Genomic DNA, 14,378 nt, shown 5'->3' with positions numbered 1-14,378 from the left:
AACCGGGGCAATTAATTTTAATTAAAGCTTTCTTTCCTGTATAATGGAGATAATCACATTATTTGTAGGTGGTCTATGAAAAGCACTTAGCCAGCTCGTAATAAATACTCCACAAATGTTACCTGTTATTATTATTACTAGAGGCCCATTGCACGATATTCATGCAAGAATAGGCCTTCCTTCCCCTGGCTTTGCTCCCGGCTGCCCGGGAGCCAGCAAGTCCTTGCTCCTGGCCAGAGCACCGCTCCTGTAGCTCCCTCCGCCCGCCCCCCACCATAGGAATCCCACCCCACCCAGCCACTCCGCACCTGCGTATGCAAATTAACCCACGATCTTTGTTGGGTTAATTTGCATACTCACTCCTGATTGGCTGTGGGCGTAGTGGAGGTATGGTCAACTTACATGTTTGTCTATTATTAGGTAAGATTAACATTATCACCTGTGAAAAACCCTGTGCATATTAGCATATTAAAAGCCATAGGAGCCCTAGCTATTTTGGCTCAGTATATAGAATGTTGACCTGCAAACTGAAGGGTCCTGGCTTCTATTCCAATCAAGGCCATGTACCTCGTTGCAGGCTCAATCCCAGGCCCTGGTCAGGGCTCACGCAGGAGACAACCAATTGATGTGTCTCTCACATCGATGTTTCTCAAGAACATGTTTACATTTTCTGTCTACTATAAATGGAGCACATAGTTCAAAATCAGGGACTATAAGTAAAATTAAGGTTGTGAACTTTATTTTTAGGGATCTGGCAGGTAACATAAATTGAAGACAACAGGGAATGGTGAAGTCTGTTTTGCCTTACTTAAAAGCATTTGCTTTCAGTTACAGACACTGTTAACCCTGGAATACAAAGGCAACCCTGATCTGTATGGTGATAGCTGTAATCCCAACAGGCCAGTGATCAGGAACAAAGTCTGAAGAACATAAAGTACAGGTCAAAGAGAAGCCCTGAAATAAACACCAAAGAAGTAGGTGAAATCAGGTGATAAGTATCCTCATTTTTTAAATTAAGAAAATGAAGGGGCGAAAAAAAAAAAAGGGAAGCATAGATAAGTAAACTTTTCAAAAAAAAAAAAATCAATGGATAAAATATCCTCAGGTAAGGATTTACAAAAATAAATAGATACATACATACATCTTATATAATGAAGAGGGAATATGCAAATTGACTGTCACCCCACCACAAAGATGGCGGCGCCCACAGGGGAGGCAGGGGTTTCCGTAACACAAGATGGCTGTACCTACACCGGTGGCCGAGTTCCCATAATGAGCCTTAACGAGCAATTACCAGGGACCTGAGGCTGCGACCCCCCCCTCCCAACCCCTGTGGGGCTTGACAGGGGACCTCAGGCCGTGCCTCCCACCCTGGCGCCAGGCCCGGGGCCTGCAGGCCATGCCCCCTACCCGGGAGGGCTTGAAGGGGGACCTCAAGCCACGCCCCCCGCCTGGTGGGGCTTGACGGGGGACCTCAGGCTGCGCTCCCCGGCCCGGCACCCGGCCAGGGGACGTGAGGCCCCACCACCCGCCCGGCACTGGGCCAGGGGTCCTGAGGCTGCGCCCCTCGCCTAGTGGGGCTTGACGGGGGACCTCAGCCTGTGCCCCCCTCCTGGCGCCAGGCTGGGGGACCTGAGGCTGCGCCCCCCTGTCCGGCGGGGCTTGACAAGGGTGGGACTGGCCAGGTCTGTATCTACCCAATGGGAGGGCCGGCCGGGTCTGGGTCTCGCGTGATTTTGAGGTGCACGTGGGTGGGTGGGGACTTGACTCTGGGTCCTGTGGTGCGCCCCAGAATCTGACAGGAGGAAGATTTTCATATACATTTTACTAATTTTCTTTCATCTCTGACACTTCTATTATAGAGAAAGGGCAAATAGCAATATTAAAATATTTCCTCTAATTAATCCCCTTTTAATGTGCACGAATTTCGTGCACCGGGCCACTAGTAGTAAATGAAAGAACTGGTATGTAACAGTTCTCAGCTCCAGCTCAGAAGACAAAGCAATCCAGAATAAACCATACATACCAATTAGATAAAGGCACACAACTGGCCATGAACACCAAGAAAAAAATTGTTTTATAAGCATGATGTATATTGTTCTGATTTAGGGAAGGGGAAAAAAATTCACTGAATTCTTTCTGCCCAGTTTTGCTAAGATTCTAAAACAACTCTAAAAAATAGTGTATTAAAAAAATTTCAACAAAACATAAATTTTAGAGCACCTGAATTTGAAATTTGAGAATACTCTGCATTCTGACTATTAATGAACAAAGTCCTCATTTGGTTGTGCAATAATTAATAATTTTCCAAGTCTCCATAAATCAGTATGCTATACTAGAGGCCCGATGCACAAAATTTGTGCAAGGGGCTCGGCCCTTGCAACCCCAGCTGCCCCGTGGCCCCACGCTCCACGGCCCTGCCCCCTGCCCACTGGTCTTTCTGGAAGGTCGTTCCGCCGTCCAGTCTAATTATCATATTAGCTTTTTATTATATAGGATAACATAGTAATATATTAGGTTACTTTTATTTATTTATTTTTCAATTCTCACCCAAAGATATTTCTTCCATTGATATTTTTAGAGAATGGAAGGGAGGGAAGAGGGGGACAGAGAGACGTTCATTGGTTCCCTCCTTCATGCCCCCCCCCTGCCCCGGGGGGGCTGGGGATTGAACCTGCAACTGAGGTACATGCTCTTGACTGGGAATGGAACCCAAGACTCTATGGTCCTCATGCCATCACTCTAACCACTGAGAAAAACCGGCCAGGGCATATTAGGTTACTTTTAACTGCCACAATATCAACAATACTACAACAAAAGAAGCCCCAGTAGAAGAGTATCTTAGGACAATAATTTCTCTGGCAATAATCAAGTTTTTGTGGCAAAATATAATTTAAGAATAACTATAAAACACACCAGCTGCTAACTAGTGTCTACTTTTTCTCTACTCCTAAATAACTGGTTATCTTGGCAAAATTACTTAATGACCCCAATATTTAAAAAAAAATTCTTGTGAGATATTTTAGATTAGTCCCTAGTCAGGTCTATGTGTTGACATAATTTTTGTCAAATGCTTAGAGCTATTATTGCTTTTAGAATTAGAAGCTCTGGAAAGTTTTCTAGTACTTGTTGATTAACTGTTATTAGATTTTTCAATAATATAAGTAGAATGCATAAGTTTATGCCAATGTTTTCTAGTAATATGCAAATAATGATCACAAGCCCTGGCAGAAAAGTGTTGTTTTTTAGCTTTCGATTTTTTTTAATCCTTACCCGAGGATATTTTTCTATTGATTTTTAGAAAGAGTGGAAGAGAGAGGGAAAGACAGAGAAAAGCATCGATGTGTTGAGAGAAACACATAGATTGGTTGCCTCCTGCATGCACCCGACCAGGACCTGGACTGGGGAGGAGCCTGCAACCAAGGTACATGTCCTTGACCAGAATCGAACCCGGGACCCTTTGGTCCACAGGCTGGCCCTCTGTGCACTGAGCCAAACCGGGTAGGGCTGATTAACCACTTTTAATGTAAAATATTTGGCAGTTTAAACTAGCATGATTAATTAACCTCAGAATTTTTGCTTATATGCATTTTTCTGTACGTGACAGTATGTTTTCTAATTTCTATGAATTATTATAAAGTTAAAATTAATTTTCTTTTACAAGGACATAGTATACATACTGACATTACTTCTAAGTAAACATATGATTAATATTGATGTTTTCCTAATTGTTGATCTTTTAGTATTTGTCTTTCCTAATCACGTTTCTCCTTAATATTGTACATAATTAAGTAAATAGTAAGAATATGCAATATGCAAAAGTAACATATAAGAAGGAATTTAGCAATGCTTAGGAACACAGGTATGATACTTGGTTGTAGCTTAGTTAAGGTTATTGCTATTCTTTTCCTTTAGTATTTCTGTCTGCATTTAGAAATTTCTGTCTACATTTCTAAAATGTTCTGCAATATTTTAACACTTTGTTTAAAACTTTACATCCTTAAAATTCTGTCTTTGGTTTGATTTGTAGAAAAAGTGTTGTTTTTTTTTGTAACGTATTGATCTGATACAGTAGAAAGTATTTTTCTTTTTAGACTGCTTGTTCACAGTGTCCTATAAAATAAATTTGTTTCTTCTATAGTATAATTTATAACTTTTATTTTTTCACTTAGGATTTTCTGCCGTTTCTTGGCAAAAATGGCAACCAATGATGCTGTTTTGAAGAGACTGGAACAGAAAGGTGCAGAGGCAGATCAAATCATTGAATATCTTAAACAGCAAGTTGCTCTTCTTAAGGAAAAAGCAAGTAAGAAAAATTTAAACTTTGTAAAAAGATACCTAAAATGAATTCATATGTTGACATGTTGACAAACCAAAAAAAAAGTGTTTACTACATAAATTATTATATTATCTTGATGATAACTTTTATATTCATTTAATATTTTAATTTACAGTGAAATGATAGTCTAGAATTAAGATAAATTAGAATTGGTATACAGTGAATGTATGATATATAGAGAAAACAGTGTATTATTTTCAGACTTCTGGGGGAAAATAATGTTTAAAATAATTTGGCATAGAATTAGAGATTAAAAATGAAAAAAATGGGTGAAATCAAATATGTACTGAAGCTTGTATGAAGAGAGTGTATACTTAAAAAATTTTTTAAGTTGATTTTAGAAAGAGAGAGGAAGCGGGGAGAGAGAAACATTGATATGCTGTTCCACTTGTTTATGCTTCTTGTATGTGCCCTAACTGGAGATCAAACCTGCAACTTTGACGTATCAGGATGACACTAACCAATTGACCTACCTGGCCAGGGCTGAGAATGTATACTTTTATATTACTCCTATGGCGTTGTCTGAAATGATTTTTAATTTTTTTCCAATACTTCTTTAAATTTTACCTAGAAAATACTATGATGTGTATAAAAATATCAAATCTAAATTTCTGCTTGTAGGATTTAGGTTGATGTTTATTTTGTTTGTTTAAATATATTTTATTTTTCAATAGCCAATGTTATTCTTGTAATGAAAAATCCAAAATCTTTATCTAGTATATGTCAGGACATCCGGCATTCCTTGTCCCAACCCAGTAAATGCCAGTAATAACTCCCATTATTTTGAAAATCCCTCAGACTTTTAAAATTCCACCTAGGGAACACTACCAACCCCACTGAGAAGCATTGTTTTTTCTTTTATATTTTTGTATATCCAGTTGCTCACCTTTAGCACACATCTATTATATTTTGAGAAAATATTTGTAGCTACTTCACTCATTAAATGTTTGCTCAGTTAAGTTTCTGAGACATTAAGTATAAAGGGTTATTCAGGTACTTTTACAAGGTAATGACCAAAAAAATGAGAATAGTTTTTTCTTGTTTGGTAATTAGATCTCAGACTTTTAAAAAATAAATAATTTAATATACCGAATATTTATCTCTCTTACAGTCTTATCTGTTACTGACACTTTGAGCAAGGTTGTTAAGTTTTCATAAGCATCTTTACAGAAGCTAGGAAAATGATTCATAAAGCCTTTTCTGTTGTATTATTTCGCAGATTATCTTTTTTTTCTCTCTTTTAAATACCATGTTGTTTTAATTAATAATACAAAACTCTGATACAAAGAAACTGGCCAAAAAGCATTTGCTTATTAGAATTATCCTGCCTGTGTGTAGATACTGGCTATACTCTTTTCAAGTAGTATTCATAAGGAACCATTTAGAAAACACTGCTATACTGTACTTAACTAGATTTTCTTGATCTTAGTTTTGCAGTCAACTTTGAGAGAAGAGAAGAAACTTAGAGTTGAAAATGCTAAATTGAAGAAAGAAATTGAAGAATTGAAGCAAGAGCTAATTCAAGCAGAAATTAAAAATGGAGGTGATTATTGAAATGACATAGTTTTATTTACAATAGTAATTATTTCTTTTATTGTTTATTAATTTAGGTATTATGCTTTTTTAAACATTTTATTTTACCCTCATAGCATCCCTTCTTGCATATTTGTCCTCCTTTACAGAAGGAAAAATGGAGATACAGAAAAGGCACATGACCTGGCCTGAGATTATGCAAAAAATAGCAAAGCTGGGGTTCAAAACCTATGCTTTTAATCTCTATGCTATGCTTCAACTTGCTCATCTCGTTCCCTATTGAATAATTATTGAAAATAAGCCATAATAACATTTAGTTAATATTTATTAAGTTTTAATATATTCTAGGCACTATGTTGGCAGTTGTTTCACATACATTATGTATTTTATCCTTAAAATTTAGTGTATACAAATACCCTTGTTTACATGAGGAAATTGAAACTTAGAAGTATAAAGTAATTTGTATGAACTTGTACAGTTTTTCAATTATCAAAGTCAGTAGATAATTATCTTTTCAACTATTACGTTGTAAATAAAATTAAAAATTTTATTGAATTATTTTAAAGGAGTCTAGATAAATTTACATTATTATGAAACACTAATAATAATAGTCCTGTTATAATTTCAAAGTATCATGCACAAAGCCATTTGGTTATATGATAGAAAATTCTTCCTAGGTGAGTTAAGGAGTTCCAAGTATACTTACTACTTTCTTTTGACCATTATTCTGTAAGTGAATTAGTTTGAATGAACTCCTCTACCCTTCGTGAGCTGAATAAAAGTAAGTAAAAACTAATAATGTATGCTTAAAACTATCACTAGACTCTAGATTCTAGAGAGAATTTCATTTGTTAGTGAAAAATTTGAGGCTAGTTGATGGTTTCCCAGACTAAGAGATTTGGAATACAGTAAAATAGTATCAATATATTAACAGTTCAAATATCAATATAATAAAAGTTTTTAATATTGCTGAAGAAATTTTCTTTTTAGAAATTTTCTTTAAAAAGTCATTAGTGATTAAAGGAGAAACATACATCTACTGTATTCTTTTATCATGTTTAAAATTTAGTTAAATTTTTGGCAACCTTTTTACATCTCGGACAAATAGAGACCTGATAATCATATTCAGTGAATTTCTCTTTTTATAACAGTTCATATTTGTGATTCACAATTTCATAGTTTGTATCTTGTTTGTTGGTTTAATGTAAATGGCATTACCTATTTTATTTTCTGTGTTAGTGAAACAAATACCATTTCCATCTGGTACTTCACTGCAAGCTAATTCCATGGTTTCTGAAAGTGTAATCCAATTTATGCCAATCACACCCATATCTTCTGGTGCCAAAGAACAGGTAAAAGGAGGAGAAGAAGAAAAGAAGGTGAAAGAGAAACTTGAAAAGAAAGGTATTTTACTTTAAGGTTATTTGGCTCTCGACTGGTTTATCGGATCTCAACATATTTTGTAATAATAATGATGTCAGAAAAAAGTTCAAACTTTTCATGAACTAGAATAAAGTTAGAAACAGTATAATATTGGAACGCAGAAGCTGGACCCTAAAAGATGTGTGAAGGTTGATCAGGTCGACAGGATAAGAGTACGGCATTTGAGGTATAGGGACCAGCATAACTAAAAACATAGAATGTAGAGATTAAGTATAGAAGCCCATATGTAATCTGGTGTGATTGAATTTTATTGTAAATTTTCTTGGGGGGGTTGGGCATTTCAGAAAAGTCAACAGTTGCAAAGTTGTGAAGATAGAAAAAGGATATTCCAGTCAAAGTATAGTGTCTGAACTAAGGCATGGGGATGTTCAAGTTTTAGAACAGGCTTTATTATTGTTTTATGCCTACTTCTTAATAAAATTTATAAAGTGGAAGAATTAGTCTGAATTGCTTTCATTATAACCATACCACCTAGTGATAAAATGATGTAGAAGAGGATGTACAGCCCCTATCTTACTTATCAGTATGTTTAACTGATGAGAGAAACATTTTATCAGGGAAATTATATTTGCAGTTCATTACATCAGTTGGCTACAGAGTATGGCATTCTTTCTAAATATAGTATGTTTCACTTTCTAAAGACTCACTGTAAAAATTATAAAGGATTTTCAACAGCTCTGTTTCAAGGAAATGCAAACTTTTTCTGCAAAGGGCCATTTAGTAAATATTTGAGCTTTACAGGCTCTGTGACAACTATGCACCTCTGCCATAGTGTAAAACCAGCCATAGACAATATATATATGAACAAACATGGTTCTATTCTAATAAAACTTTGACAGAAACAGCATGCTGGATTTGGCCCATAAACCATAGTTTACCAGCTTTTTGTCTCTCTTTCACTACAGATAAAAGCAGTTATTCAACAAAGAAATAGCTAAAATAGGGCTCAAGATGCTATGACTTGGATAAATAATTATTTCCTTTGTTATTTAAGTGAAGGTAGGATAGAAACACTTTTTTTTTCTTTTAAGTTCATCTGTATCAATGTTATGAAGTGTTTCCTATTTTATTTTTGTTTTACTTTTGATGTTTACCCATTTATAAATATTATTTAGGAGAGAAAAAGGAAAAGAAACAACAATCAGTAGCAGGAAGTGCTGACTCTAAACCAATAGATGTTTCCCGTCTGGATCTTCGAATTGGTTGTATCATCACTGCTAAAAAACATCCTGATGCAGATTCTTTGTATGTAGAAGAAGTAGATGTTGGAGAAGCAGTCCCAAGAACAGTTGTCAGTGGCCTGGTGAATCATGTTCCTCTTGACCAGGTGATTTGTACAACTAACTTCTGCATACATATGACACTTTCATCTTTCTTTAGATGTTTTTCCATATAATTTTGTATTAGATGACCAATAACAGGAGCCAGTATTGATTAGTTCAGTTGATTAGTTTGAATGTGATGATTACACAAATAAGTACACAAAACTACTAAACTCTTGCAAAAGATCTATACATTAGGATTGAATTCATAAGGATGAAAAGAAGATACAATTTTCTCAATTAAAAAATTTTTTAGTTTGGTGTGTGTAAAATACTGTGTTTATGTGTGTGTATCATCATTGTTTCTCATGGAATTTTATTATTCCTTGATTTTTTAAAATCACTATTATATAAACGTGGGAAACACCAGTCTAAAAGTAGAAGAATAGCACTGGCTGAGTAGCTCAGTTGGTTAGAGCATCATCATGATACACCAAGGTTACAGGTTCAATCCCTGGTCAGGGCACATACAATAATTAATTTATGCAATTAATGCATAAATAAGTGGAACAACAAATTGATGTTTCTCTCTCTTGCTCTCTCCCCCCCCATCACATCCCCTTCCTCTTTCTCTGTCTCACAATCAATCAAAATATTTTAAAAATCTATACTAATGAAAGGGTAATATGCTAATTAGAGTGATGTCTTCTGGATGTCCTTCCAGACAAAGCCGCAGCAGCTGCGAAGGCCAAGACTCAGGCAGCCGTGGGCGGCTGTGAAGGGCTGAGGCTCAGGCCAGCAGTGGCAGCAGCAGCAGGGTAATGGGGGCGGTATCTTCCCCTGATCCACCCGGTTGCCTCCCATAAAGGGAGGCCAGACTGGGGGCTGAGGCACAGGAGTTAGGGGAGATCAGGCTGGCAGGGGAGCAAGTTAAATTGATCAGGCCAGCTGGGGGGCAAGGTAGGGGCGATCAGGCTGGCAGGGGGGCAAGTTAGGGTTGATCAGGCTGGCAGTAAGTGGGGTTAGGGGCGATCAGGCAGGCAGGCAGGCAGAGTGGTTAGGGGCAATCAGGCAGGCAGGCATGCGAGCGGTTAGGAGCCAGCAGTCCCGGATTGCAAGAGGGATGTCCAACTGCCGGGATCAGGCCTAAACCCAAGGGATCCCAGATTGGAGAGGGTGCAGGCCAGGCTGAGGGAACCCCCCCCCCATGCACGAATTTCATGCACCGGGCCTCTAGTATATAAATAAAAGGAAAAGAACAGGTTTTATTTCTTCATAACTAAAGAAATATTTTCATACTTTAAGAGAAAACAGGAGAGCCCTAACTGGTTTGGCTTAGTGGATAGAGCATTGGCCTATGGACTGAAAGGTCCCAGGTTCGATTCCGGTCAAGGGCATGTACCTTGGTTGCGGGCACATCCCCAGTAGGAGGTGTGCAGGAGGCAGCTGATCAATGTTTCTCTCTCATCGATGTTTCTAACTTTCTATCTTTCTCCCTTCCTCTCTGTAAAGAATCAATAAAATATATATTTAAAAAAAAGAGAGAGATAAAACAGGGGAGGAAAACATGGAAATTGAACTGCAAATTTTAATGTTAATCCTTTAGTTGTTAAAAGTTGGATGTTTTGTACTTTGTTATTATTTAGGTATTTAAAAGTATAAAATACCTTTATACACTCATATGTATACAGCATATGTATATGAGTGGAGATACATATATATGTGTATTTCCCATGACAGTGGCATGAATTAAAGACAGTAATAGTTTTTAATTTGCTCTTTCAAAATATCTTATGGGTAATTTTAGTGATCTACCTATTTCCTCTGCCCCATGGTACTTCAGGGATATTGCAAAGACCATAGACTTCAACATGGAGATAGTTCTGCCTCTCTGTTCATTGCCAGATCTGTTGCTTATTGGATTTGTGAACTTGGATAAATCTTTATATTTATTAACTCATTTTTCTAGATGCAAATATTTATTGAGCTCCTGCAATGTACCAGAAACTATATGCTAGATAAGGGACAAAACAGTTATATCAAGATGAAATTAAGATGATAGGTTTGTTTGTGTTTGTTTTTTAAGTCCTTTTGTGAGGTTCACATTCCTATGGGGAGATCAGAAAATCATAATACAATATTATACTATACTAGAGGCCTGGTGCACGAATTCGTGCACAGGTGGGGTCCCTTGGCCTGGCCGGCAGTCGGGGCCATTGGGGCCATCTCGCCCAGTCTAAATCGGGGCCGGCTGGTGGCGGGGAGGGACCATGGGAGGTTGGCTGTGGGTGCACACTGACCACCAGGGGGCAGTTTCTGTGTTGAGTGCCTGCCCCCTGATGGTCAGTGTGCATCATAGCAACTGGTTATAATGGTCGCTTAGGCTTTTATACACACACACACACACACACACACACACACACACACACACTAGAGGCCTGGTGCACAAAAATTTGTGCACTTGGGTGCGGAGGGACGGGGTCCCTCAGCCCTGCCTGCACCCTCTCACAGTCTGGGAGTCTTCAGGGGATCTTCTACTGCTGGCTTAGGCCCACAGGGAGCGGGCCTAAGCTGCAGTCTGGCCTCCCTCTGCAGGAGGCAACCAGGACGATCAGGGGAAGGGGCATGCTGCCCCCATCATTCCACCACTGCTACGGCCGCCCTCGGCCCTTGCAGCTGCCAAAGCTTTGTCCGGAAGGACATTCTGCTGTCTGGTCTAAGTAGCATATTATGCTTTTATTATTATAGATATAGATAATGAAAGCCTAATATGCTAAGTGTTTGGTTGCCCGGTCGTCTGTTCAACCAATCAAAGTGTAATATGCTAATAATATGCTAAGGCCGCTCAGCCGCTCACTATGACATGCACTGACCACCAGGGGGCAGATGGTCAACCAGTTGACTGGTTGCTATGATGTGCACTGACCAGGGGGCAGACGCTCCAACTGGTAGGTTAGCTTGCTGCTGGGGTCCGGCCAATCGGGACTGAGCGAGATGGGCTAGACACGCCCTGGAGCCCTCCCACGGTCCCTCCCAGGTGGCCAATCTCCCATGTCCCTCCCCGGCCTCGATTGTGCACTGGTGGGGTCCCTTGGCCTGGCCTGCGCCCTCACAATCTGGGACCCCTCGGGGGGTGTCAGAGAGCCAGTTTTGGTCTGATCCCGCAGGCCAGGACAAGGGACCCCAGTGGTACACGAATTCATGCACTGGGCCTCTAATGTTAAATAATAATAAATATCAAGAAAAAAAATAAAGTAGGGAAGAATCTAGGAAGTATTGAGGCTAGGATAATGATGTCATTTTATGTAAAGTAATTCAGGAAGGCCTTATAAAGAAATGATATTTAAGTAGAAGGTCTGAGAAAATAAGTCATGTGTCCATCTGGTGGTAGAGCATTTTAGATTGCTGAATCAAATGTATGCCTGTGATATTCACTTCAGCAAAGTAAATAAGGGGGAGTATCATGTGAGATGAAATCAGAGGTAAGTTTGCCAAATAACATCGGGTCTTATAGTTCATTGTAAAGACTTTGGCTTTTATTCTGAAATGAAAACATTTAGAGGTTTCTTGAGCTAAGGGGTAACGTGTTCTGCCTCATATTAATAGGATCTTCTAGCTGCTCTAATGAGGGGATGAGTGAAGATGATTCTCTTATCTATTAAAAATGTGTGGATTTGCCACATGTATGTTTTTTTCTCTTTATATTGATCTTGTATAGGATGAGGACTCCTTCATAACTACTTAGGAATGTATGTTGGAGAAAAGAACCAACTGGTCATAAGCCAGTTAAATTGGAAAAACCCCTCATCGGGGCTTTATCTTTTTTGTTCTCACAAGTTGCAGTCTGTTTCTATTCCAAAAGCTGTCATTCACAGCCATTAGCAAATCTCTTTATACACATCTGCTAAGCAATGAAGGCAGTACTACTAAACATTTATAAAACGGACATTTAACACCCCCCCCCCAAATTGCATACAAAATTTTGTAGGTTGGTACATTTTTCAAATGTAAAGGTCCACAGATGTCATCTGATTTTTAAAAGGTTAACTCTGTTCAGTTTTTCCTTATATATAATTGTATATAACATTTTTTATATGTGGCATTTTCAAGTTATTTGTTGAAGATGAGTCACATTCATGCAGACCTCCAAAGGGGGTGTGGGAGGGCTTTGGAATTTGAAACTTTGGTCTATTTTTTTTTTTATCTTTATTGTTGAGAGTGTTGCAAATGTCCCCCTTTTTTCCACCCATTGCCCCCCTCTTCCTGGTTCCTGCCCTGCCCCAGGCCTTCACCACTCTATTGTCTGTGACCATAGGTAATGCATATATGCATAAAAGAGCTTTGGTTAATCTCTTCTCAACTTCCTCCTTCCCTCTGAGACTCCTCAGTCAGTTTCATGTTTCCATGCCTCTGGTTCTATTTTATTCATCCGTTTATTTTGTTCATTAGAGTCCTTGTTCATTTATTTTGATTTTTAGATACAACTATTGATAGATATGTATTTATTGTCATTTTATTCATATTTTTTATCTCTTCTTCTTCCTCTTTAAGAATGTCTTTCAACATTTCATTTAGTGTTGATTTGGTGGTGAACTCCTTTAGCTTTTTCTTGTCTGGGAAGCTCTTTATCTGACCTTCAATTCTAAATGATAGCTTCAATTCTAAATGATAGAGTAATCTTGGTTGAAGGTCCTTGCTATTCATCCCTTGGAATATTTATTGCCACTCCCTTCTGGCCTGCAAAGTTTCTCTAGAGAAGTCAGGTGACATTCGAATGGGCATTCCCTTGTAGGTAAATAACTGCTTTTCTCTTGCTGCTTTTAAGATTTTCTCTTTGTCTTTAGCCCTTGGCATTGTAATTATGATGGGTCTTGGTATGGGCTTCTTTGGGTGGTGGCCTCTTGTTAAGTTTTTGAGGACTTTTCATACTGTTTTCCATAGTGGCTGCACCATTTTACATTCCCACCAACAGTGCATAAGGGTTCCCATCTCTCCACATTCTCACCAACTCTTATTATTTGTTGACTTTTTGATAACAGCCATTCTGATAGGTGTGAAGTGGTATGTCACATGATTTTTTATTTCCCTGATGATTAGTGATGTTAAGCATCTTTTCATATGTCTATTGTTCATCTGTATGTTTGTCTGTTTTGAAAAAAATTCTGTTCAGGTCATCTACCCATTTTTTAATTGAATTGGTGTGCTTTATTATGTTGAGTTGTATGCGAACTTAGTACAGTCTTTATAATTTTATCAGATATAATGTCATTGCAAATATCTTCTCCCATTTGTTAAGTTGTATTTTCATTTTGTTGATGGTTTCCTTTGCTATGCAAATGATTTTTAGGTTGATGTAATCCTATTTATTTTTGCTTTTATTGCCCTAACCCAGGAAGACATATCCAACAAAATATTGTTAAGATTGAGATCAAAGTGTTTATTGCCTATGTTTCCTTCTAGGAGTTTTATGGTTTCAGGACTTAACATTTTAGCCCTTAATCTATTTTGAATTTTTTTATAGAGTATAAGAAGTTGCCCAGGTTCCCTTTTTTATTTATCCAGTTTTTCCAGCATCAAATATTTGTATCCTTCAATTTTAGTGAATTTATTAGTTTTAAATTTTTTCTGTGGAGTCTTTAGGATTTTCTATATATATAGTATTATGTCATTTACATATGGTGATGGTTTTACTTCTTCCTTTCTTATTCGGATGCCTTTTGTTTCTATTTCTTACCTGATTGCCGTGGCTAGGACTTCCAGCACTATGCTGCATAAAAGTACTGCAAGCAGGCATCTTGCGC

The 14,378-nt window shown here is 38.0% G+C and overlaps 1 protein-coding gene across 9 annotated transcripts in view; it reads left to right on the top strand.

The window, feature by feature from the left end:
- Positions 1–14,378, top strand: part of AIMP1 (aminoacyl tRNA synthetase complex interacting multifunctional protein 1) — a 36,345-nt gene that overhangs the window by 4,292 nt on the left and 17,675 nt on the right. The window contains exons 2-7 of one of the 9 annotated variants that reach the window (XM_080650784.1): positions 829–974; positions 3,302–3,424; positions 4,173–4,306; positions 5,769–5,882; positions 7,112–7,276; positions 8,431–8,642. In XM_080650784.1, the coding sequence (XP_080506910.1) occupies positions 4,198–4,306; positions 5,769–5,882; positions 7,112–7,276; positions 8,431–8,642 (600 nt within the window). In that variant the 5' untranslated portion in view covers positions 829–974; positions 3,302–3,424; positions 4,173–4,197. Of the gene's footprint in view, positions 1–828; positions 975–3,301; positions 3,502–4,172; positions 4,307–5,768; positions 5,883–7,111; positions 7,277–8,430; positions 8,643–14,378 lie in introns of all 9 variants that reach the window. The other 8 variants (XM_080650780.1, XM_080650779.1, XM_080650782.1 and 5 more) reach the window with 8 other exon arrangements.

The sequence above is a fragment of the Plecotus auritus genome (assembly GCF_963455305.1).
Source record: "Plecotus auritus genome assembly, chromosome: 1".
NCBI classification, from domain to species: Eukaryota; Metazoa; Chordata; class Mammalia; order Chiroptera; family Vespertilionidae; genus Plecotus; species Plecotus auritus.
The sequence above is the reverse complement of the archived record's forward strand: the minus strand, read 5'-3'. Positions and strand labels throughout refer to the sequence as shown.